The following is a 27,529-nucleotide window of genomic DNA, read 5'->3' on the forward strand; positions in this document are numbered from 1 at the left end:
ATGTTCATATGGTGGTGTTGGGACGTTAAACCCCACAAATCAATTAAATCAATCATCAAGCTTTCGTTACAATAGTGATGACGTGAAATGAAACACGTAGACGCACTACTTAAAAATTATAGTTTTTCAATTCAATATTTTCGATAAGAATACGAAATGAATGCTCCATACTTAAGCTCAGCTTTTACAATTGTTAGATAAGCTAGTTTATGAATATCTTTAGTAGAATGATATATCTTGCGATGTATGCAGGTCAATTATCTTGAAGCATTGCGGCAATTGCAATCAATATGAGTTGACCAATAAAGAGCAAAAGTTGGATGAGCTCAAGCTAGTTATATTGTGTGTAATGCACGATATTCGTGTTATTTATATGGTACAAAAAGGTATATGTAGTAAGCTACCAGCTAGAGCTATTGATTTTACATCCATCAATGTTATTCTTCATTAGCCAAATGTCACACCAAAGGGAAACAGGTTCAAGGTCTTTCTGGAGGACATGGTGATCGTAATTAATTTCAATAGGACGGTAAATAACGCAGTCATTGAGAAAAAGCACGGGTGGGTAAATATTACCTGGTAGGACATTATTGTACATTAGAAATAGTAACGGTCCAAGAACACTTCCCTGTGATATGATTAATAAATCGATAGCCTTAAAGAGCTCGTTTCGCAGAAATTCAGACGTCGATGTTGTCATTGGTGTCATTGGTTCTGAGCGAAAAATTGTGATCTTGTGCGTTACAGAAAAATCGAGAAAAATGCAAATAAAATGAAAACAAAAATTATGGGTTCGTGTGATGATGAAACTTGGGTTGTCTGTGGGGAAAGTGGTTGTTATACCACACAGCCATGCGTATGCTTGTGAATACAGCGACAATACTACCCTCTGCTTGGAAATGTAGTGAAAGCAACTTTTGTGCTTTACAAATACATGCGTCCTGAATATATGATTCATAATACAACATAAACTATTGCAGTAATAATGCGTGGTACATGCGTGAATTGACAGGGCTCATAGCCACTGTCGCTTCGTGTTCTCAGCTGTTTTGTGCTACAGAGAAAAGCAGAGAGAGCTTCGAAAAATGATTCGTTTTCGAACAGCTGCTACGAAATGTCACAGCGCACAAAACTGGGCAAAAAGGTTTAGCCTTATGGTGTGAAGTGCATGCACAGCATAAAGACGACAGACAAAAGGAGCAGACCACAGGACAAGCGTTGTTTTTTTTTTTTGCTTGTTTTGTGTCCTCCTTCTTTTGTGTAGTATCCTTAGGCGCTACATTTGATACCAAGAAGTTATGATTTAAGCTTTGAATGCTGCTATTTTTACTGATGCATGAATCTGCCATTATGATCATACTAAGCAAGACCTTGAAGCACGCTCATTTAAGGGCACAAAGTAACATGGCCGGCTGGCACATGGTGAATTTTCTAGTGTGATGAGCCTGGTCGGCACCACAATTTTTTTATTACGATTGAATAATTAGCAGAAGCTGCAGAACTCAGTTAATCACTGTAGATTTTCACCCCCGCAAACGTGCGCCGTCTGACGATAGTAGAAAACTTGTGTAAGGAGGCAGCGATGAAATATTAAAATTTTCGTGCAGAGAAACTTTTGCTCGTGTTAAATTATACTTAGCTACGACTCTGAATCAGGCACGCGTGTGCGTGTGCATCTCTTGCGCTTATCGTGAATCATGAGAGAAAAGTTGTGGGTGCATGTAGCCGTAAGAATGCTGTGTTGCTTTCCACGAAACGGGGATACGTTGCATGATGATGTGCATCATAGGGCTCTGTGAGCTAGAAAAAAAAATTAAATCACCCGCATGCTTTCATGAGTTTACTTTTAGATTCCAACCAACAGTGAACTAAGTAACAAGGTGTCAGGCATTTCTAGACACAGAAGTATGTTTATTTGTGCATGCACTCGTTAATGCGCATTTGATTTTTTCAGTTCGACACAGAATGACTGGTTGCCTTTTTGCAAAAGCAGAGTGCTCGGCCTCCATGTCTTTCTTATAGCTGGTCATTAAAGGCGACGCTGGCAATCAGGCATTATGAGAAACTGAAGGTGCTTTCCCAGCGAGAATTTATCAATCTTCCTTAAGGTACCAAATGTGTTTACCACATTCTAGTGCACAATAACAAATTCAGTCTGAGGTATTTCATGTATTACCCCCTATCAACACTGACTCATGTCTCAGGGGTCTCTATTTTTTTTTTAAATAATATACACCTTATATAATAAACTATACCCACCATCACGAGTTCTTTCGGGTTTTTCAAAAACACTGCAAATCAGCACCTCAGCCGCAATAGAGAAGTGTTTCATAAAGATTAGATGTATACTGGTGCAGTCGAATAAAAAAATCAGGAAGAGAAACTTCTCTCAAAAGTTCATTTCTTAGCCACCAGTGTCAGAGATGGGAAATATTGCGTAAAGAAAACTGAAGAACGACTTTAAGATGCACAGAGGCAGAACACCCACGTAGACACACTATCGGAAACAATAATGCGCCAAGTATTAGTTCTGATAACTGGGACTGGCAAACGACGTTTTCCTGATTTGTTACGAAAAATGCCTGGCTTACAAAATGGAGGTACACCTACATTGGAGTTGTTTCAAAGGAGCTTTGAAAGTGACAGCAAGGAACTGATACTGTTCAATGTAATGCGTGGGCACACCGCTGAAATGTACTTTTAAATAGCTCATAATGTAAGAAAGAGCATAAGTCATTATTAACATTGTTAAAGCGCCTCAGTAATATTTTGCAACCATACTAATAGCAAGCCCTCTGAAAATCTTTCTTGTCATTCCTGCATTAATGCTTCCATGCTTCTGAACTGTGATGACATTTATACAGACTCTGCGCATAATCTGTCAAATAAGAAATGATAGTCTCAATGGTGTGTGGTTCACTTCAATGGGAAAAAATTAAGAATTCAAATTGCCAACCACAACTTGCTTTATTAAATGCATCAGAAAAGCTGCATTTCCCGGTAATTAGACGTAAATAATTATATGCTCTAAATTGTTCAGATGTTTGCTAATATGGCCCCTGTCTTGCCATGAGTGAAAATATGTTTATGTTTATGGCTTGTACAGCATTGCTTTCTCACATAAATCACAAGCAACTTGAACTCATGCTTAGATTGCTGTGAGTTGTAGTTATATACAGCCCCAAAAGCTTTTTATAATACTTACCATCTTCAGCTGATGTCACGTTCCACGTCTTGGTCCACGGACTATATTTGTGGTTCGGTGTTCTTAGGCGCAGTCGGATGGTCACTGGCATGTACGGGGCCGTTTGTATCCTGTACCAATTTGTGTGCCACGGCGGAGACTTCGTCAAATTGAACTCCACCAGCATATTATTGACTTCTAGTACTACATTCACACTCCAGCACTGCCAGCTCTCGTGGTCAGGGTTCTGTGATTGGAAAGAAAACAGACCAAGAGTTGAAAAAGAAAGGGCAGTTTTGCCCTAAGACCTAAGCAATGATTTCAATTGTCATACACTCGTATATCATACGAAGAAAGGGTGGCACCTCGCTCATTTTGTAAACACGGGCAGAGCAGCTCGAGAAGTGGCCTTGGTGTGGCCTAGTTCTTCAACAAAATATGTGCGAGGAAAGCTGCACACGAATGGAGCTATGAAGCATCTGCCCAAGCGTTTTAAAAGAGAAAGTTAAGAACACGGGCGAATGTGCCGTATCGGTCAAAGTACGGAACTGCAGGCATGCAGCTTCCCCTCTCCTACGAAAGCGGCATCGGCTGCGCTTCAAAGCGCAATCTGACGCTTTGCGGTGTCCCGCAGGTGGCAATGAAGAACCCTCTGCCATACTGAATAACTTAAGGGACATGAGTAATGAACGGTAAAAGATTTATATATTGGTCTAAACTTTTGATGCTTCAAAACATTCGCTTATGATTTAATAACAAGTGAAGAAGTTGGACACAGACCCGATATTGCACTTACGTATACCACACAAGTTAAGAAAAATAGAAGAGAGCATTATTTACTTATTCCGATGAGTCCTGACATTCCACAGATATGATCATTCACGGGATAGATTGAATGGGCTCGTTTCACAGAAATTCAGGGGCTGGAGTCAATGCGACCGACGATGGTGTACGAAAAACAAGGGTTTATATGAACTATAATTTGACAAAGATGCACATAACTAATTAATAAAATGTTTGATCTGTGTGCCGATTACAGCTAGGTGTTGTGTACGGCAAACAGTTGGTCTATGTCGTAGTACTGGAGTAGGAGTCAGTGCCTTTTTTGTCGTAAACCTTATAGTTACGATACCTCATTAGAGAGTCGACCTTCCTTAATGCGCGTAATGTCTCTCAACCGAACTGTAGAATCGCCTCGGGAATGAACATTTGTTCACTGCACAATGGCTGGTGGTTTAACCAGTCTAACGATGCCAGCCATCATAAAATGTGCCACTAGGCAGACGCACGTGGCAGCTTATACAGAAGCACAGCGGATACTTCGCCAATTCGCGAAAAGAACTGTGGCGTAGTGCACTTCAAGTAAAAAAATATATCAAAAGAGGGTTATGTTAGAGACCGCATTTTAGGCAAATGTCTACATTGTTTTTTGTGTTTTTATCGTAACACCTTTATATATGAACCCGAATTAAATGTTAAGGAGGGCTTTTAGAGTGTGTTATAGTGCCTACAAATGCGTGTTATGGGTGTTCATGCCCAAATTCTCGTCAAGGCCCATAAATGCCTATATTCAACATCGGTGCTAATATGAACACTTCTGAACCTGAACTTTTGCTCTTGTGTACAGTTTAAACTATTGTACAAGTTTCCAGGCGAAATTAACCTCTTGAAACACTGTAGGAGCAGCCTACTCTTCAAGTTTAACGAATTTCCGGGAAGAAAGCATTAGCAGCACAAAATCAGATGCGCCGGCCTCCTTACGCCACCACACTGACACGACGCGAGCGGTTTGAGCAGGCGGAGAGAAAAAAATCTCTCTTTCTGAAACCTTTAACGGGAGCATGTCACAGCACACAAAATGAGTTGTGCATGGGAAAATAAAGGTGCGAAGAGCCGAGGGAAGAACACGAGAGTGGCGTCTGTAGCTGAGGACGGGGCGGGCGACGTTTGCACCTGATTTTCTAAAAAAGCACAGTGTGCCCAATGACTTGGAGCACCTCCTTGGAGATCTGGGTGTCTGTGTATGTAGGGTAGAGGGGCAAAGGGGTGTGCAAAGGGAGCAAATGGGCAACGAATGCAAAATCCTGGAGTGCCGTCAGGGGAAAGTAAAGCGTAGGTAAAAAGTGAATCAGATGTCCATGTGGTTTTTTTTTTACAAAACATTTTACTGCGTACTGCACGCACTTTAAGCATCTATCTATCTATCTATCTATCTATCTATCTATCTATCTATCTATCTATCTATCTATCTATCTATCTATCTATCTATCTATCTATCTATCTATCTATCTATCTATCTATCTATCTATCTATCTATTTAATCTATCTATTCAGCCGCCCATGATTTTTAGCTCTCCTGGCCATTTCGATAAAGGTATCGATACCAAAAGTGGTATGACATCACATGACTGTATGACGAGTGTGACTAGTCATAAATCTTGACATGTATGTCATGAATGTCATGATTTACATTTCATGAACTTGCTGCTCTTGCGCTGATTTCATTATCATCATGTATTGTAAAACATTTATAGTATGACTTGATTGCAAGACAAACATAGGGGACAGAGCCTAACGTGGCATGCGTCTTATGTAAGTCACATTAATGAACGTCGAAGATAACTGACACATCCCAACATGATAATCATGATGTGCATGTCATATAAAACATGGCTACTTGCTACGCTCATAGTGCCTTCATGGTCGTTTCTCTAGTTTCATAAGTAACAAATTTGGTGTTGCATGACGTCAATAGACGACTTCACTAGCAGCGGTCACTACAGGATAAAGCGAAACAGCCAACGTTATCAGCAGAAACGTTATTTTTCTTGCGGCGTGGTTGAAGGCGATAAGTACTGATCCCTATTACGCTATCGCGTTCTACCCTTGAAGGCGAAGTTCAAGCATTCTCAGAGTTTTTTTTGTTTTGTTTTTGTGGCAATTTAAGTTTTCTTTTAGTCTTGGCAGACGGCAACGAGAACATAAGAATCTCCGAAAAGTGGTACTGCGTCTTTTTAATTAAAGAGAGTCTTATACGTAGAAAGTCAGGAATGAAAGAAGAGCCAGGAAAGGACAATAAAGTTTTAAAAAAGAAGAGGGGCACTTCTTTTAAGCGCATATAGTAGCAACAATTTTTCACTTTCCACAGACTGTGAAACTAGGCAACTAAATATACGTTCAGATAATGATAGATAAACTCATATGTACTTATAAAATTGAAGAGAAGAGGTTTACCCTCCAACTGACGATAATTTCGCTGACGCTGTTGTTGTTTATATCCACCATTTGCGGGGGTTGCAGTGGTTCTGGAACGTAAATAATGTGACTTAAGGCAAAAATACAAGTAACAGAAAAACTTTACCTACCTCCACACGCGGTTCTGAAACGCGTATATTTCGCGCCCTGCTCCCTGTACATGCCGTCTCGATCGATGACCAAGACTCGCAGGTGGTAGTAGGTACCACTGCGGAGTAGCTTTAACACTGTGGAGTCCGTCTTCAGCGTTACGTTGAGTGCTGCGGTCCAAGTATCGTATGTGGCCTGTATTAATATTCAGGTACATTAGAAGAGCCACATCAGCTCAAAACTGCTGCAAAATCAAGCTATATGATCACTGTATCACTAGTCAACCGCAATTGATGACGCAGTGTGTAGGTGCCTAGTAAAATTAGTAATGCGCATATGCCCATATAGTGGCTCAAAACTTCTGCACAAACAAACTAGATAAATAATAAATGAACCTAACTTGAAGATAGAGTGTTTAGGTTTTACTGTTATCATTACACAGCCCCTCACCACTACTACCAGTTGTTGCAGCTTGGGTCCGGCCGAGCTCGTCGCAGGTAGCTGGCCTCCTTTACCGGACATTTTTATCCCATATTGCTGGAAGGAAAGCGATTGTATGGAGGAAAGATAACAGGCGTTTATTTACATTAGGAAGGTCTTATGATTAAAAGAAAATGATGTTGCTATGCCACGACGATCTCATGTCGAAAAGCTTCAACTAGCCCACGACGGTTGCTCATAATGAGTCTCTCTTCCCTAGATTCGTAGATGGGAGAACAGCTACAAATTGTGCTGGCCAATCAAACGACTCATGCCACTTGCGACAGTGCCACCCAAACCACCCGTTTAAACGTCTTTGACAGAGTGTTGTGGCCACCACACTGCACCTGAGACATCAAGGTGTTTTCTCCTTGACGTGAGCAGGCCGCTGGATGATGGGTCCTATGCTCGTGCCGGTGCTATAAAAGGTCCGCCACCTCGGAACAAGGAAAGATCGTCGTCCGCAGTGACACTGTGCTGTCTCTATAGAGGTGATGCCGCATGCGATAACTATTAGGGTCATCTCATTGAGCACTCTGTGGCGTGCGACTGCACGGCACTTTGTGTGACTGCGCTTCCACTTGTGCAATAACCATAGTCTCGCCAAGATGAAAATTAAAATGTACAAAAATTGGCGTTTTGGGCCCGTATGGCCTCGTTGATCACAATAAAAATGTTAGCATGGGCCTTAGGCTATCTATGGGCCAGGTGGCACAGTGTGCGGGTAGATATCACAAGCCCGACGTCCTAGTACAGCCGGACAATTATGGACTGCACACGCTCACTGCTGTGCGAACTGTCCCGTAGCTCACTACAACTCCCCCCATTTTATTGAGCAATGAAAAAGTGTGCGCCATAATGACGACAAGGTTGTATCATTTGAAGTGAAGTCAATGTTTACTTGTGTGCCCGTAGACTATGCCTGAGCATTTGCGCGGAGAGGGCGTCGAAATATTCGTGCACATATCCATGCAGCCGTAATATGTTAAAAATCTTTATGCATTACTCCCACAATTTATAGTAATTATTATTAGTATCCCAAAAAACTCCACAAGTGAAGTTGATGATGAAGTTGCTAAAAATAATTATATTGAAGATTACAGATACAGGGGAAGGGGGTCAAAGCTTCTCAGGCCACTATCCAATGAAACATGGTCTGGCGAAATTTCACCCCCCTGAACATATGTATTTGAAGTATCAAACATGTTTATTTTGTATTTATGAGGTGAACGTTAAGAAATAGCACCGAGGGTGCGTGCGATTGTTTCGAAGCTCCCATATCCTTCAAATAACATGGTGTAAGTCACGCTATCGACAAATTAATGGGCCTTTCAGGAGGTATCTCTTGGCCACAGATGGACAAGCAGCAATAACCACATTGTCAGAAAAATAATTTGAGTGTGGACATTCCACCCAAAGGCGCGTCCAGATAACGTTCGGCTCTTTCCTCCTCTCGATGGATGGATGGATGGATATGGCTGTACCCTTTAGATCGGGCCGTGGCTAGCACCACCAAGCCGTAATACTTAATGAACCAAAAACTATATTTATTTTTTTTCCTTAAAAAGTGAGTTTGAGGATTCGTACTTTACAGTGAAGAGTTTAATTTGCACTCGTGCCTTGACTTTAGCCACCAATCAGATAACCTCCTTCTAGTTAAGTCTACCCGATTAAAGTCTATTTTGCCCTCCCGGTCCCTAAACCCCAGTGCTTTGAAAAACTCTGCGCCATCATCCTTAACTATAGGGTGAAGCCCTTTACAGAACATTATCAAGTGTTCGGCAGTATCTTCTTCCTCTCCACACGCACTGCATACTGTGTCTACCCCTTCGTATTTGGCCCGATATGTCTTAGTTCGCAGTACTCCCGTCCTGACCTCAAACAGTAGAGAACTACCCCGAGTATTATCATAGATCCTTTCCTTGGCAATTTCCTGCTTAAAAGTTCGATAGATCTCTAGTGCGGACTTCTTAATCATGCCCATTCTCCACATGTCAGTCTCCGTTTCCTTCACTTTCTTCTTAACCGATAGTTCTTTTTGGTTTGGCCACCTGCTGTTTTCTAAGTATTTACCATTCAACTTCTTGGTTCGCTTCCTCCATTTTGTATCGACATTCTTCATGTACAAGTAGCTGAAAACCTTCCTAGCCCAACGCTTCTCCCCCATATCTCTCAATCGCTTCTCAAACTTTATCTTGCTGCTAGCTTCCCTGCCCTCAAATGATGTCCATCCCATATCACCTTGTACTCCCTGATTTGGTGTATTCCCGTGAGCTCCTAAAGCAAGCCTACCTATTCCACGTTGCTTAATTTTTAATCTTCATTGAACTTCTGATCTCATGCACAAGACCGCATTGCCGAACGTCAGCCAAGGAACCATGACCCCTTTCTATATTCCTCTCACATCATACCTATTGTAATTCTATAGTGCCCTATTTTTCATGACTGCTGCATTCCTGTTACCTTTAGTCGTCACGTATATCTCGTGTTCTCTCAGATACTCGGTCCCATTGCTTATCCATACGCCCAGACATTTGTATTTATCTTTCATCTCTAGTGTGACCTCCTGTATTCTAAGCTCACTACCTTCGTTGTCATTGAAAATCATGACTGCTGATTTTTCCTTACTGAATCTAAAATCTAACCTATCTCCCTCATTACCGCAGATGTCCATCAATCTCTGCAAATCTTCCTTGTTGTTGGCCATTACCACTATATCATCTGCGTACATTATTGCTGGTAGTGCCTGATCAATAAGTTTTCCTTGTTTGACTAAAGAGAGGTTGAAGCCCAGTCCACTTCCCTCTAATTTTGCCTCTAATCCTTGTAGGTACATCATGAATAATAAGGGTGACAGGGGGCACCTTTGCTTAAGCCCCCGTTTTAACTATGCAGGCTGGGATACCTGTTTTGGCCCCTTTATAACTACCTTGTTACTTTTATAGATACCCTTTAAAAGATTAGTGACTACATGTTCCACGCCTAGTGTGTCCAGTATTCCCCACAATTCCTCTTGAACCACACTATCGTACGCTCCCTTGATATTCAAAAATGCAAGCCACAGAGGTCTGTGTTCCTTTTCTGCTATTTCGATGCACTGCGTCAGTGAGAACAGATTGTCTTCCAACCTCCTGTGTTTCCGAAACCCATTCTGCAGTTCTCCCAGCACCCCTTCATCCTCTATCCATGCCTGCAGTCTTTCCTTTATAATCGGCATTGCCAGCCTGTAGACCACTGTCACTGTTATAGGACGGTAGTTGTTTATGTCAGCTTTGTCCTCCTTTCCTTTATAGATCATGCTCATCCTGCTAAGTTTCCATCCATCGGGAACTTCACCATCGATTATTATTGTGCTCACTGCCTCTCTCAAAGCCTGCTTAGACTTCGGACCTAATGTCTTTATCAGCCTAATTGAAATGCCATCCGGAGCTTGTTGATGTACTACTAGGAACCCTTTTCTCAGCCCTTTCCAACTCTCGTTGTGAAAATGGAGCCATTGCACCACATGATTCGTCCTTGTCTTTTGTGGTGCATAAAGTACTTCTTTGTTGGAATTTTACTGTCACCGTTGTTCTTATATATTCAATAGCTTCGTCTCCTTCTAGCCTAGCACCTTGGGCTGTAGTTATAAAACTCTGCTTTAGGCTCGTCTCATTTCTTAGGGAGTTTAGATGGTTCCAAAATTTTGCAGCTGCCTTTCTATCTTTTTTATGTACTTCTGCCAGCCACTGAGCTCCCTTTCTTCTAATCTTTTCATTGATCAGATGGGATGCATCCCTTCTACAGCTTAGAAAGGTTTCCCATTTTCTTTCAACATCATCTGTCGGTTCACCCCGCTGCTTAGCATGTCTGTGTTCCCTAGAGGCTTCCTGACGTTTTGCTATGGCTCTCTTAACTTCCTCATCCCACCAACTTTTGGGTTTGTGTCTTCTTTTTCGGGGTGACTTGTCCCGCGTCTTAGCAAGCTCTAGCTCAAAGAGTCTAATTAGATTCGTGTATGTCCACACTGTCTTATTATCCTCCGTGATTACTTTCTCAATTTGTTTAGTGGCTATTTCAATTTGCCTTTTTGGATAAAAATTTTCCTATAGTTGCTCATCTTGTCTCCTTCCCACTTTCACTGCTCTTCCAAAACTTAGCTTGATACGTTTGTGATCACTACCCAGACTTCTGGAGCCACTTTCATCTATGTGCATTCCCCTGAGCTTATTATACATCCTATGTGACATCAGCGCATAATCTATCGTCGACTGAAGCCATCCTACCTCCCATGTTATTTGCCCTTCACACTTCTCGGTACTGTTGCAAATGATCAAATCAAGCCTTTCACACATATCCATGATCATTTTGCCTGTCGGGTCGGTATACCCATCTATATCTTCTATGTGCGCATTCATGTCTCCTAGTATAATTATCTCGCGCTCTCTTCCTAACTCCTGAATATCCTTTGATATACACTCTACCATTGCCAGGTTTTCCTCTTTGGCCTTTGCTCCCGTCCACAAGTACACGAAACCAAGGAGTGTCATTTGACCTGCCACTTTTTCTTTTAGCCATAAATGTTCCATGCACTCCTGCTTGACCCTTTGCCAGTCTGTACTTTTATGAATGAATGCCCCAATACCACCCCCCTTTCTGCTGCCTTATGTTTTATTACAATATTCCCACGCGTCGTCCGGATTGTTCGGAGGTTGTTCCATGTCCCTAAGATGTGTTTCTACAAAACCGTATACCATCGGCCTCTCTTCCCTTAGCTGTTCTTCTATCTCTTCCCACTTCAGCCTGTTCCTACCACCCTGCATGTTAATATACCCTATGTCTGAATTGGCTCGGCGCTCGTGGCTATGTCCCTTCATGCCCCGGACTCTACCTATCTTAGATTTCGGCCCCCATGTCACAGCGCCCCTGCGTGACTGTGGCCGCCGCATGTACTATAGAACTATAGAAGATGAGCTGAGCGTAGCGTACGTATTGGTATTGCACACGTGAGAACGCAGCGTTAGTAGCATATATATGTGTATATATATATATATATATATATATATATATATATATATATATATATATCTATGTATATATATATATATATATATATATCCTTCACCCTGTTCCCTATAGCGGTGATCGATGCGTGTGGCGTTTTTTGTTGGCGAAAAACACGGCATGCGTTTCCAGCTCCATATACTTGCTGGCGCGCAGGATTACAAAAATACTACGAGTAAAAAAAAAACGCGTGGTTTCTTAAAGGGCCACTCACCAGTCCCCATACCAAATTTTAGTTAGAGAGTGGAAGTTTTTGTGTGTCCAGTGAGGAACATTTTGCCACAAAAAGTTTTTGAATCGGTTCATCACGAGCGGAGAAAACAGGTTTTTTGAAGCGGCGCGAAACGAGGATGAGAGGGGGCGAGCTCGAAACCCTTGCTGCTGAGCACCTCCGCATAGCCTTCGCAAGCCCAATCTCTTCCCCACCCTCTCCAGCATCCGACCATGAGGTGACGTGCGCATGACGTGCCCAAACAAGTCCAACCTCCGAGCACGCAAGCGGCGTTGCTTCATTGGCCAGCGTTATTTTGTAGTCTTCTGCCTGTTTCTGCAGGATGGTTTGGAAACGCTACCTTAGATGTGTTAGAGTAGATAAGCACAATGAGTGCGCGAATGCGTAGGAGCGTTCCACGGTGGTCGTTTGCTCAATGGGCTGACTGCGGGGACACGAACGCATGCAAAACACGGGCACATTAGCCTCGCATATAGTAGCATTTCACGGGAAAAAATGAAAGAAAAACGTGCACAATTTTTTATTGCGTCTCATTATATATTTAAAGTTTTAATAATCTCTTAAAGCAACAAATATATAAACTACGCATGTTGTGTTAAATAATTTTTGCCATGTCACGTGGTATCATGTTGACAACGTCAGAGCAGAGTCGTATGCATAGAGGATCAATGTCATTGCAGTGCCGTGTACGTAGGGTCATTCATATGCCCACGTCATGCCCTCACTTTCTATGCGTGCACCAGCAGAGAGGAGGGGGAGCAGCGTTCATCTTGAAATTTGACCAATTTCTGCGACACGTAGCGTTGCAAATTTGGGCAGACGTGATCATGAACGCCTCGTCTTCGCATTGCGCTTGTCAGCTCGAAATTGTCAAAACTTGGTGAGTGGCCCTTTAAGCCCCTTATAGCGCGCCATGAAACATCAGCCCCCCTCCCCCCCCAAAACTGCGGCTGGCGCATGAACTAAAGCCAAACATTGTGTGGGCGAGCTCTCGGTCGCAGAGTGTGTCCACACCTAATTGCCGCAACCAACCATACGAATGTCATTGATTGAAAAATGAATTGTTTTACGAATACAGAAACATTACGACGGACATGTTTAGCAAAGCATAACAGAAACAGAAGTATTAGAGTGCGTTCTAATTTTCATAAGTATTATGAAAATTACTTTCATAAGTATCTTGAAGTGAATCCTATTACTTAAAAAGCATCGTTAGTACACTGCCACAGAACATACCAAGGGAACAGTGTTTGTTTAGGCGTGCTGGATAATTTAGTGATAGCGATAGCTTAACGGCGTATACAGTGTATATGGAATATTTTATTGTGTCAGACCTGAGGTAAAGGATAAAGCGTGCCCGTATAGCATGTTTTTAGTCATTTTGTATTTATAGAGTATTTGTGACAAGTTGAAGGTTTGGAACGGAACTGCGAGTTTTCGTACGTTAGTAAATCTATATATGGATCGCTTGCTTATGTTACCCCAATTAAGTTGCTAGTAAGCAGATGTGAAGTAGAGTGCAATAAATAGCAAATGACTGTGAGAGATTGCCAACACACTCTTACGTTTTCTCAGTACTCGTGAGGCATTCCAAGGTTTATTTACCACATGTATCATACGAGAATACCCTTTCCCATATTCATGAAACATACCGTTTACAATTTCTAACTTTAGCTAGAAGCACTTACACTGGCAGTTAACATGACACGGTAGGGAGTAGAGATCCTACAAAGTAGGTGTTGTGGGGAAAAAACAGATTTATTTATCTTGCAGTTAATTAGCTAATAGTTTTTCTGAGTCAACATCATGTTGTTCTTTTTTGTCTAACTTAGAGACACAGCGACACTCACGAGATGATCTATGTTAGTACTGCAAAATATTGTGTTATCCCCATAAATCTTGTATCGAGATGCAAGGTCAACATTCATACTTGAAGTCAGAAAAACAAACAAACAAACTGAATAAGAATGCCACTTCACCTTGTACTGAATACAATAGTGCACTGGATTCCCCTCGCCCATGTCTATACCATGTATCCATTGGTGGAATCGTACCGTTGCTTCTTTGTCGGTTACTTCACTCACGATAGGTGCATCTTTCAGCAGAGGATAGCCTGAAATTTGTTCACAAAAGCATTAGCATAGCGCCGTCATCACTGCTACGCCAATTGTTTACATAAATATTAGTCATAATATCATTCATTTATGACATTGTATGTGCCAAAGCAATGATATATGGGGTGTGCGGATTACTTTGACCAGCTGGGATTTTTTGCTGCGCATCAAAGTGAAATAACACGGGTGTTCTTCATATATCGCCCCGCTTGGAATGCACCCGCTGTGGCTGGGCTTGGCAGCGCCACACTCTACGTTCTATATGCAGTTTAACAAATATTTGTACTTAGGAAGCACGTTGACCTTTTGACTGACCTTGTGGCAACCAAACTCGCAGTGTTTTTTTTTTTTTACTCGTGACAGCGCAGTTATCATGAATTCTGCTTTCATGCGCTAGCAGAGAAAGGAGGTCTTATAACAGTATGAGAAAGATATAACAGGAGGAACAGAGTCCAAAAGGTGCGCACAACGTATTTATGAACTGTTGAACGAGCATCCACAGAGGGATGCGTACCGTGTGCAAATTTGTCTGCAAAAAGAGCAATGAGACGGGAGACGCAGGCCATGAGCAGATACTACTGTTCCGTGTGCCAATAGTCGGGAAGAGAACTAACCGTCTTCCTTGCTCTTTGGTCAGTCATCCCATTTTTGTTAGTGGTCGCGTGTTGTCTCACGCTCGAAAATGAGTTTTCTTATTCAGGAACTATGCCCCTGTGCCTTAGATGTATGCGTACGCTTGTATGAGCGTATGGTGCTCCTTTTTCGGGTTTCATTGCATTGATCAAGTGGAGCTGGCATAATGTTCACAGCTCGATGCTTAACGTGCTGTTTAAACAAAAATGATGCACGAAACGTAATCACAGGTACAGATATGAGTGCGAACTAACAAGTGTTCTAGCTGTTACTTCGCTGTGTTCGAAAAGCGTGCTCTTTTCGCAAATGGGGCTTGTCCAGCGAGTGAAGTGATCTTTCTGCACCCGGCGATTGAACGTGATTGCTCCGATGAAAGCCCAAAGCACACGATTCTCCCCCACCACAGGATAAGTGTGTGGATATGGCCGCTTCCCTTCGCGGAGCAAAACACACACGGGAGATAAGCATGCATCAGCGCATCGCGATGAGCTTTACGCGGAGCTATAAAGCCTCTCGATCTTGGGAAAGTACCACCACTCATAGAGTTTCCTAAAATTAACTAGACGGGACTCTGGTGCTGCGATCGTTCAGCGATCACGGGAATGATGGGTAGTACGCGGATTTGCCTAGTCTTCGTACTTGCAAGCGGAGAATTGTACTTGTGGCTTCATTTATTGCCGTGTTTTGATTTTGTTTGGAAGGAAAAAACGAACCCTTTTGAACTTAGTCACCGGATTCAAACAGGTAAACCTAAAAAAATAAAGTTTTGAAGTGCAACCACATAACATTTGCTGATTTTGGCTTAGTGGGAAAAGAGCTCCAAGCCACACGAACACACAACGAGGCAGCAGTACGAGAATAAGACAAATCTGTGTACCACCCATCATTTCCATGCTCACTGAAGCGCTGTGCATTTAAGCGCGCATTGACACTAGCGCCAGAGTTCCTTCTAGTGTATATTCGGGACATGACCTCCAAGATCGCGGGCACATGGTCTATTTTTCTCCGGCCGCGGAAATCGCCGTGCTCCCCAGCAAATCTAACCAGTAGCACCTTGCGCACCCGGCTACTGTGAGAGGGCACATTGAGTAGAGTTCTAGAGCGCACGGCATTCCCACGCGCGCATGGTTTTTTTTAATTTTTTTTCACCTACGAGCAAGAATCACCGCATGATTCTTCTGGCTGAACTGAAGGACAGTATTTTTTTTCTGTTACTGCATTTATTTTGGTCCAATTTGCGAAGAAAAGCATGACAATTGTTGCATTATTCTGATAGATAATTGTAATTAGGCATCAATTCGTCTGTGGCAGTATAAAGTTATTTTCGTTGCGGTCTGTTTTGTCTCGATGGTAAATACCTAGATTTTAGAGATACGGAGGCATTCTAGTGTTCCTGCTATCCTCTGGAGCTTTTATTAGGGAATACCAGACTCATTATCGTCATTGACTTACACTGCTCTCCTATCCTGACTCATAATTTTACTATCATATCGCGTACGGATAATTATAAGGTGGTCAACCGAAGCTCAGTTACACTCAATATAACTGGGGGGCCAGGACAATTGCCAGAATATTGTATAAGGCTTCTATTAGCCAACCTACATTCACTCCCCACGTCTCTATCACAGTGAAATTGCCTGAGTTGTCATCGTCTCCTTTTTTCATCATCTGAAATTTGATTATGTTCTGGTAGCACATTGGCAATATCAGTGTCGGGTTAACTTACTGTACTCTCGACTACAACCAAATTAAAGGGTCGCACATGTAGCATAACGGCATGTTTCTAATAAAAACTACGTATTCGCTGAGGTAGGCTACTAAAAACATAAAAAGTGCAAATTGTCATTGCTATGTAATACCACAGTGTTCCGTGCCATGTACATGAAACTCTGAACGCATGTAGTGTACTTGTTGAACAAGCAGGACATTTATATGTTACTTCTTAGATTGCCCAACGTTTGCACCCCTGCAGGGGCGTCTGTGCAAGCAAACGTTTGGTGCGTAGCGACACGACGGACCTGAGCTAACGGGGGAGTTTCGACTCTCTCTCACGCCTAGCTGTGCGTGGCTGAGCTGTGTCCGGGGAAAAGGGGATCCTGGGGGTTGAGTTGACGCTGGGTGCTTGGACCTCTGAGGCTCCCCGGCAGAGGCAACACACCCCTTTGGCCCTGGCTTCACGTAGACGGCACCCCTGGTTTGACCCACCCAGGGGAAATCGGCAGTCGCCTTTTTCTGTCTCTCTCTCCCTCCTGATCTTCGTCTTTTCTCTCTTCCCATCTTTCCTGTCATCTCCTCACTTCTGTTTACTTCCATCTTCCAGGCAGCAAGAGTTAACCTTGCGTATGTGCCCTCTCTTGGTCACGTACTATTGGGTTATAGTGGCTTTGTACAGCTGGCGCTGGCATACCATTATAATTGTGCTGCCGCGTCCACATGTTGGGCTCGATGGTGGGTGGCTGGCTTGGCTGCCGAATTTATATATACTTCATGCCCTCTTTTTCATTTCCTATACTGTCTGATCGCCCACCTCCTAAGAGGGGGCGCACCGAAGCAACACTGAATGTATTCATAAAGCTAAAAGAACTTTTCCCGCGATTCCATGTGATCCACTGTGAAACACAAGAATATAACGCAAGAACCATATCTCCGTTTGTCATCTTCGAATGCCTCACTAGTACCCTTGGACCAGGGTATCAGGCTACACGTATGGCTAGTGGAGACCTTCTTCTTGCAGTCCAAACTAAGACCCAGTATGAAAATTTGACGAAACTCACTTCTTTTGGAACCACACCTGTATCTATCACACCACACCGCTCCCTGAACAGTTCCCGAGGCGTAGTGTCTGATCAAGACCTAATCAACCTGACAGAGAGTGAGCTCCTTGAGGGCTGAAACGAACAGCGTGTAACGCATGTACAGATAATTAGGATTAGGCGTGATAACAAAGAAACCCCTACAAAGCACCTTATTCTTACATTTTGCACAAGCACACTTCCAGAACATATAGAAACAGGCTACTTCAAGTTCAAAGTTCGACCCTACATCCCCAACCCCTGACGTTGTTTTAAGTGCCAGTGATTCGGCCAGGGTTCTCAGAGCTGCCGCGGGCATCAAACCTGTGCAAAGTGTAGTTCGCACGAACATGTCACAGACAAATGTGAAGAAACTACTACCCCCTGCGCGAACTGCGATGATGGACACCCCGCTTAATCTCGTTTATGCCCTACATGGAAACATGAAAAAGAAGTATTCAGCCTGAAAGTAAATGAACACATCTCGTTTAGGGAGGCGCGCAAGCGTCTACTAATGCAGGGTCCTTCGTTCGCGGAGGTGGCACGAAAGGGGGCAGTGCCACCAAAGTCCACGGTGCCCGCACGTACCGCACAACGTGGACGAGCGGCAGCGCCATTCACCCCCTCAGCGGAAGTAGCACAGGCTCTTCCGCCGCCAAAAGTATAGCAGGCCTCCGTACCTGAAGCCCCAGGGCCTTCTGTCTCGACAGATAGCTTTAAGACCTTCGTGCCTGCACGGGTGAACCGCGCGCGGGCATCCAGCACCTCGTCCGAGGTGATGGACACTGCAGCAAGTCCAACGGTGTCTTCGGCGCCGAAGGACAGGCGCAGCTCTTTGAAGCGCGCCATAAAATCAAAAACCGTCATTACGGGGCCTGACAAGGGCTCTTGACTTGACGCAATACTTCTTTAGTACACACAGCACTCATTTACACGCATGAAGGATACACAATTAATACGATGGAACGTCAGAGGACTGCTTAGAAACCTCACGCTTATGATTCTTTCACGGCTATTGAAGTACTGTTTTAGGCGTATGGTTCGAGCAAAACTGTCTCGGTCTTTTAAAAGATGAAATTTATTGAATCCACCAGAGGCAAGGCAAAAAGTAAGACCCTTCGATAAGGTCGATATGTGAGCACCAGAAAGAACAACTGCCAATAAACAACATTGTCGCTTGGATGAATTGCTTTTTCTCTTAGTGATGGGTCAATTGAAACAGTGCCTATGTTAGATATATATTTTGAAGGGTCTAAGCCGCCGTCAATGAACTTATTGTCTTTGAGCGTGCGTAAGTTGTTCTCCTTATTTTTTTAAATGCTACCATGCATTTTAACTCACTTGTGGTTAACTGTGCCATAAAGCGGCTTTCTTCGTTTTTGTAGACGCATCGTACATGATTTGTAATAATCAATAACTATGCCTAGTAATTCCAAAGAGGCGTTGTTTAGTAGTACCCTTTGCCAATAGAGTTTGTTTGACTTGGAAAGATTGCAGGCCGCCGGCTTGAGTCTTATACCCTTGCCACATGGGAATAGAAAATGACATTCGGTAGTGAAGGCATTCTGTTCCCGAATGAATTTTTTTTTTTGGCTGCACTGCTACACGTTCAAAGCGAATGACATTTGACTTGATGATGCTGATCGCAGCACCTTCCTTATGAGCATTGGGTTAGTACCAATAAAAAAATAAACAAGCGTTTACAAGCTTCATACACATCAGATAATAAATAAATGTATAAATAGGCATATTACGCTGTTGTTCGGAGCCCTTCATTACTTTGTTTCAAAACATTGCAACCGACCATGTGGCACCTCTCTCATTTATTTTACAGCGTCTACCAGCTGAATATAAGTTTTTAAGCACTTGTTTAAGTGATTAGTGAAAATAAAATACGCGAAATGTTGCCTTCCAGTCGAATCAAATGTCGTTTCATACAACTACTTCATCAGCTGTGCCGTCGAGAATACGCATTTCTCACTCGAACGACTTTGAGCTATAAGCCTTTCGATACTACAGAAGCATTCAGGTACGTCGACAGTGCAGACAGACAGACAGACGGATGGACGGACAGACGGACGGACGGTCGGACGGACGGACGGACGGACGGACGGACAGACAGACAGACAGACAGACAGACAGACAGACAGATACGCTAAAGGTGCATGCTAAGAAATGCTCGGCATTTGACATGGAGAATGCACTTTATGTGCGTCTTACTTTGATCGCAGTATGGTGAGTTTTTCCAGCCATGGCGACACCTGCCGTGATCTTCTTGGCATGTGCCTGTGTGAATATTGCAGTAATCCTTCGACTCACAAAAGCACACTCGTCGTTGTTTGCAGTCCGCTCCATATTGGTGAGGTGGACAAGCTGCAGTGAAGAGTATCGCACGGAGAAGGTCAGTGACACGCATAGATCATTAACTCTTTCAGCCCTAAAATTTTATCTGTGTAGGGTACGTTTCAGTGTATACTTCACTACTAATGAGGGCCTCAGAAAACAACAAACAAAAAATTGAGCTAGTGGTGTAATGTTCATAGATTTATAAAGATGACATAAAATAACGTCTTCGTGGTCCTGTGGTTATGAAATGACCAATTTCTGCTACTAAATAAAATTTAAACAAATTTATTGTTTGGCAGGGTGGAAGCTCTTAAACAACTGTAGCAACTTCATACCGTAAACGCCCTGTTCCCGCCTCGGCAACACCCAAGGGCTGATAATGATGCCTCAACTATGGCTTTTACCCACTCAGAGAGATTGGCCAAGAACTCGTAATACAAACATTTAGGCCTTCCAAGGAATAAATAGTTCTAAGAAAAAGAAAAAAAAACAATGTCCTTAAAACCAAAAGGAGTAAAATATTTGTTTTTCACCATTTTGACCAGGCTGTATAGTCTATATCTTAGACATATTACAATAATACCAAACAAATTTAAAATTTGTTCTGTATTATGCATATAAGGTGACAATTTAGAGGCGCATTCGTTTTGTTTCATAAATATAAATGCAAACGGCATAAAAAGCGTTCATCTGGCCGAAGTCTACAACCAAAGCACCAAATTGTCAGTTGTGAATGTCAGCCCTAGGTTAGCGAATGGTATAAGAAAGAGCCGCTTCGGTTGAGCTTCTTCACAACGCTGAACTCCGCAAAAATGCCACAACGGTGGTGTCGATCACAGGGGGGATTGTTTAAGGAATATTTCCCAAAACATTGTCATACTTGGCTTCATTTAGAGGTGCTAGGAGAAGTCTTGTGTGGTGTGATTAATCAACAACGCCAGGACCCAAAGGGCTAAGCTAAGGGTTAGGCCAAGAGTTGTAGATGATCATAAGACGTTCGGCTATGATATAACATGATGTACGTAAAAGGACCGGCGAACACCTGGCGTGTTCACCTCACAGGGTTCTCTCTGCACACTCTCGGTCGTCCCTCTAGTGGCACCAGCTGAGCGCCTGGTTACACCACCTAACGTAGATTACCAAACAAAGCTCATGTTTTCGGAGGAGTGAGGGGGCTCGCCAGGTGTCGCAAGCCTGCTTACGCTACTAAACACCATGAGTAGCTCATCTGGGTGCGCCGTGGTACAGAATAATCGAAATAATGCTGGTGGGCTCAATGGCGTCAAACGAGTAGTATTGTCGATGTCTCCTTGGCCGCAAGCGTTGGTCCCAGACGTTATACTGATTTCAATGATGGGACATGTGGCGTGCACCAGCGTGAGCCCTCGTCGTCCTTCGCGTCACGTGTACTGTCTATTAGAGCTGCGCACCAGATGACATGAACGCTCACATCAGTGTAGCGTCGGTGACAACAAACAAAACCAGCAGTTCCGCCTGCCCCTTTGCCACTTCTTCGCAGAGAGCCCATCACTACTTCACTGGTTCAATGAAGCCGTGAAAAGGACGTTCGTGCACGCACTGCTCCTATGTCGCCGATTACATCGGTCCGTGTGCTAATGTGACTATAGTCGGCGACGATCTAAGAATAAAAACATTTGCCGTGTACCTGCATGTTTGACGGCAAACGTCGTAACACATTAGTCTTCTGTCTGAAGAGAGTGACTAAAACATTTATTTGATGTTTTGCGCTAGAAAATGCGTATTCTGTGGATGTCGAAATTGCCAGCGAACGCCATTGACTCAAAGATGAGGACTATATAACTAGGATTCAAGCGTTACTTACAAGCTCCACTAGTTACGCTACTCCGCACGTTTACAGGAAGAACTTTTATCGGGATACGCTGAGCATCCTCATCTGCAAGGACTACATGATTGCCATTGGGCTTTCACCCACCACCTCCGGGGCAGAAATTCTAAAATGTAACTTCACAATACGTAGTGAGGGTCCGTTTCACACCCAAAGGGTAAACAAACTACGAAGATTGAAACTTAGGAAAACGGCACCAGCATTTCTAAGGAGGATGATCGGTACACTCGGCAAGGAAGCACAGATGTCTATCCCCCGTGAAATCAAGGACAAAATACATGTGTGAAAAGTACCTAGTAACTAGTTCTTTTAATAGCTGTATATCATTATTTAACGTCATTTCATTCCCGATTCTACTCCCATTTTTATTGTATGTTTCGTTGTTTTCATAGTTATGCACAATTACTGAACATTGTTTTGTTACCATTTTTACTGGCATGTTTTATTGCATGTTTGCGTTGTTTTTGTTACTATCAATATTTACTTAATCGCTTTTTTGTTGCCATTTTGTTGTACTTATCAACATGTCATTTTCTAACAGGAGGTCCCCTTTCAGCCTTGTGCTATGGGACCTCCTTCTGTACATACTACCCCAATGCGTGTATATTTTTTGCAACAAATAAATAAAGACAGAAAAACACGCACTCAGGATATGACAAGGGAAGACAAGCATGAGCACCATTGTTATAGTAGCGCCTATCTGTCTATTAGAAGAACGAGGGTGTGCAATAAAATGATAGTGCTAAATAAATATGAAGTCAGCGTGGTGCATGAAACAGGTAGAAAGCTCGCTGCTCCTTCGACACATGCAAGTGATGCAACCACCGCAGATAAACGGGACATTCAGTTAGCCATCACTACAAGTTATCAAAATCAGCCTGTTTCTTCGGAACTCTGATTTCGAATATGCGTAAAACCTCTGCACACCGGGGTACGAGTATACCTAGCGCGCGACCAACTGGCGCTCGCCACAGCCTGAGAAAATGCGCACCAGGCTCTCGGCAGCGCTATTCTGACTACGGAATCGAGGAGGATCAAATATTCTAAAAGGTACCTGCAAATACTCGCACGCTAGAGTAAGCCACGACGCCACTTTCTACCTGCTAACAAAAGGTGGCTTAGAGAATAAACACTAGCTTGCAGGAGGCTCTAAGCAGGAAACTATATACATGGTACATTCCACCGCGCAATGTAAGCCGACGAATTCCGCAGGAAATGCAGGTACCGTCCGGAGGCTGCAAGTTATTAGGATGCCGGAACAATATAAGTATCCCACCCACAGCATACAAGAACATTTGGAGGGCGGCGCGTCTGACGTCTCTAAGCCCCGAGGACCAGCTGCGACTGATCAACAGACAGTGGGCGTCGGCTGCGAATTTCGACTATCTGGAATAAGGAAATCACTCACATCTGTGTTACGAGAAGGCATGCCCAGTCGCACAATAAAGAATAGTTCTCTTTTTGTAGGTACTGTTTCAGGGGCGAAGCTCCTCAACTCGTGGATCGTGTGCCCGCGATGTATGTATGCATTAGTAGTAGTAGTAGTAGTAGTAGTAGTAGTAGTAGTAGTAGTAGTAGTAGTAGTAGTAGTAGTAGTAGTAGTAGTAATAGTAGGTAGCCACTTCTTATTTAGTCATTGCAATGTCTGCTGGTCGGTGGTACTTCTCTGTGATGAATATGGGATGAAAATATGCCAGATGGCGGTATACTCGAAGTGTTCACTAGATAGACGGACGAACGCATTGTAGCGAAGCCTCCGAACTCTGAAATGGGTCGAACTCTTGAGTACCTTCTAGTGGGGCTACCCAACAAGAACGCCGCTCGCGCTGAGAGTCCGTGCTTGGCCGTTACTGTCGCCATTGCGTATACTCGCTGTCTGCCCGCTAATAAACGCCATAACAAATTGGTGGAGAGTGCTACGATCCCCTTTGATGCCCTGGGAACTGCGTTCACGTACCCTGCAATCTACAATGTCCCACGACGCCTCGCAGCAAACGCCTCCTCCCATGCCACCCCCTTGTGCCGGTGTCCCCAGGATCCGAGATCCACTCATCTTCACGGGCGCCGACGGCACTGACGTGGAGGACTGGCTCGCTATCTACGAGCGCGTGAGCGTCCCCAACAAATGGGACGAGGACGGCAAGTTGACAAACTTGGTGTTCTACCTTGCGGGCGTTGCAAGCTTGTGGTACAACAACCACGCGTCCGATTTCGCAACCTGGTCCAATTTCAAGACCGCTATTACCAACGTTTTTGGCCGCCCTGCCGTTCGTAAGCTGCAAGCCGAGCAGCGCTTACGCGAACGCGCTCAGCAGGCCGGTGAATCATTCACCAGTTACATAGAAGATGTCCTGGACCTTTGCAAAAAATCCAACGACAGCATGTCCGAATCAGACAAGATCCGGAACGTCATGAAGGGCATTGACGATGATGCCTTCACGATGCTGCTTGCCAAAAACCCAGGCACAGTAGCTGAGGTCATCAGGCTGTGCCAGAGCTACGAGGAGCTCCGCCGGCAGCGTTCGATGACCCGTCGCTCTACACCACGAGATGCAGGGCTTGCAGGCTTGGAGGCGAGCTGTGATCAGGTGGCACTGCTGGCAGACCTCAAGTCCTTCATACGTGAGGAAATCGCGCGGCAGTTCTCTCTCCTGCCCTTTGCCCACCCACCGGCTGCTCAACAATCGGCCACTACCATTCTTCCACCCATCCGCCGAGCAATTGAGCAGGAAATAGCGGAGGTCATGCCGGCGTACCAACCACAACAGCTTCCAGCCCCTGCGCCCCCAAGTTACGCCCAAGTGGTCGCCAGGCCGCCTCCAGTCGTTCAACCGCCCGCCCCACTGACTTACGCCGAAGCTGCCGCACGACCTCCATCCTTTACAGCGGCTATGCCGGCTACGTATGTTGACGTGACCTCGCAGACTCAGCTCCAGCACCCCCTGCAGCCTTTCCAGCCACAGTTCCGTCCATCGGCTCTTACGTCATGGACAAGACCTACCCCAGCGAACCGATGGCGCACACCCGACAACCGGCCCATCTGCTTTGCCTGCGGTTACGCCGGTCACGTAGCCCGTTATTGCCATCGTGTACAGCCGGCTCCAATTTCTTCGCCTATTGCTGGCCACCTCAGCCGTCCCTATCACGACGAACCACCGTCTATGCCACCGCCGTCTCGCCCAGGTCCATCTCCTCGAAGGTCGCCGTCTCCACAACGTCGTTCCCTGTCCCCCATGAGGCCAAGTTCGGCTAATCATGAGCGGGAAAACTAGTCGTCGCAGTCCCCGAGGCAAGGACTGCGATGCTATTGCGATGTGAAAGCCCTCAGAGCCGCCCATCTAATGTCATAGACGTGCTTGTGGACGGTGTTCATGCATCTGCTCTTATTGACACTGGAGCTGCAGTATCCGTTATGGACGAAAACTTCTGCCGCTTGCTTCGAAAAGTGACGACGCCAATTTCTGGGTTGTCCCTTCGTACTGCCGGTTCTCATCGTATCCATCCTTCAGCAGAGTGCACAGCTCGCGTTGTCGTTCAGGACGTTCTGTATGTCGGCCAATTCATAATCATTCCTGCATGCTCTCATGACGTCATCCTGGGGTGGGATTTTCTCTCCCGCAACGACGCCGTCATCCATTGTGCCGCTGCTGAAATTGAACTCTCACCCTTCTCGCATTTGACGCCGGAAGACAGTCCCTCGACACTGAGTAAGATTCTCGTGAAAGACGATACCATAGTGCCTCCAAGTTCGGCAATGGGTGTATCTGTCTACTGCGCTGGACTCTCCGACACAATTGCACTCGTTTCGCCATCCGACCGTGCTTGCCGAAGGAAAGGGTTGCTAGTACCTTTCGCGACCGTGCAAATCACCCAGAGCAACGCCGCTATTTTTGTGACCAACCCATCCCCGTACACTGTTACCTTGGTTCGAGGGGAATGTCTCGGCAGAGTGAAACCAGTGGATAACGCACAAGTCCTGGACGTACCTGATGACTCGCGTTGTCCAAGTTCGTGTACCGTCAGCGCTGTTTCCACTTATGATTCATCATCTCCTGATGTATTTGGCCCTTACATTGATGACAATCTTACATCGGTACAGCGTTCCCAGCTTCTGGACCTGCTGCGAGAATATCATTCTTCTTTCGATGTCGGGCGAAGTTCTCTCGGTCGCACGTCTGCTGTTACACATCGTATCGACACTGGTGCCCATCCACCATTACGGCAACGTCCCTACCACGTGTCGCCTGCTGAACGTCGGGAAATTAACGAGCAGGTTGATGATATGCTCAGACGCGACGTTATTCGGCCCTCGGACAGTCCATGGGCGTCTCCTGTTGTTCTTGTCGCGAAGAAAGATGGTTCTGTGCGGTTCTGTGTGGACTACAGACGGCTCAATAAGATCACTCGCAAGGATGTTTACCCACTGCCGCGCATCGATGACGCAATTGACAGCCTTCACGGAGCCGAATTTTTTCTTCTCTCGATCTGCGCTCCGGGTACTGGCAAGTACCCATGGCTGATGACGCTCGACCGAAGACTGCGTTCATCACACCCGACGGCTTGTACGAATTCAACGTCATGCCGTTTGGTCTATGTAATGCACCTGCGACCTTTGAGCGCATGATGGACACCGTTCTGCGCAACTTGAAATGGCACACGTGCTTGTGTTACCTCGATGACGTTGTTGTGTTCACTCCAGATTTCTCCACGCATCTCCAACGTCTGAAAGAAGTTTTCGCACGTGTGAGCAATGCCGGCTTGCAACTAAATCTGAAGAAGTGCCGCTTTGCAGCACGGCAACTCGCCATCCTAGGGTACGTCGTGTCTAAGGATGGCATTCTTCCTGACCCAGCCAAGCTTCGGGCCGTGGCTGAATTCCCCAAACCTGCGTCCGTCAAAGAACTGCGTAGTTTCGTGGGCCTGTGCTCATACTTCCGACGCTTCATACGAAACTTTGCTACGATTATATCACCGCTGACGAAGCTCCTTGGAAGTAACGGGCCCCTCAATTCGTGGTCGTCTGAGTGCGACGACGCGTTTGCGAAGCTCCGCCATTTGCTGACGTCTCCTCCCATTCTACGCCACTACGACCCTATGGCCCCGACGGAGGTGCACACAGACGCCAGTGGTGTAGGCCTTGGCGTTGTCCTGGCGCAGCGCAAACCCGGATTCTCTGAATATGTCGTAGCATATGCAAGCCGTACGCTCACGAGAGCTGAGACAAACTACACCGTCACGGAGAAAGAGTGCCTGGCGATCGTCTGGGCCCTTACAAAGTTTCGACCTTATTTGTATGGTCGCCCATTCGATGTCGTCACCGACCATCATGCACTATGCTGGCTTTCATCATTGAAGGATCCCTCAGGCCGTCTCGCCCGCTGGGCTCTTCGCTTACAAGACTATGACATCCGCGTGCTGTACCGCAACGGACGCCAGCATGCTGACGCCGACGCCCTCTCGCGCTCCCCTCTGCCTGAAGGTGATGTGCTCTGC

The 27,529-nt window shown here is 44.9% G+C and overlaps 1 protein-coding gene across 3 annotated transcripts in view; it reads right to left on the minus strand.

The window, feature by feature from the left end:
* The window catches only part of LOC119181596 (receptor-type tyrosine-protein phosphatase T), a 224,056-nt gene that overhangs the window by 116,156 nt on the left and 80,371 nt on the right, over positions 1-27,529 (minus strand). For 2 of the 3 annotated variants that reach the window (XM_075875913.1, XM_075875912.1), the window contains exons 11-15: positions 20,044-20,196; positions 14,264-14,397; positions 6,550-6,724; positions 6,419-6,489; positions 3,206-3,431 (exon numbers count right to left, since the gene is read on the minus strand). In XM_075875913.1, the coding sequence (XP_075732028.1) occupies positions 3,206-3,431; positions 6,419-6,489; positions 6,550-6,724; positions 14,264-14,397; positions 20,044-20,196 (759 nt within the window). Of the gene's footprint in view, positions 1-3,205; positions 3,432-6,418; positions 6,490-6,549; positions 6,774-6,814; positions 8,661-14,263; positions 14,398-20,043; positions 20,197-27,529 lie in introns of those variants that run through there. The other variant, XM_075875914.1, reaches the window with a different exon arrangement.

This window comes from Rhipicephalus microplus, chromosome 10 (assembly GCF_043290135.1).
Source record: "Rhipicephalus microplus isolate Deutch F79 chromosome 10, USDA_Rmic, whole genome shotgun sequence".
Taxonomy (NCBI): domain Eukaryota; kingdom Metazoa; phylum Arthropoda; class Arachnida; order Ixodida; family Ixodidae; genus Rhipicephalus; species Rhipicephalus microplus.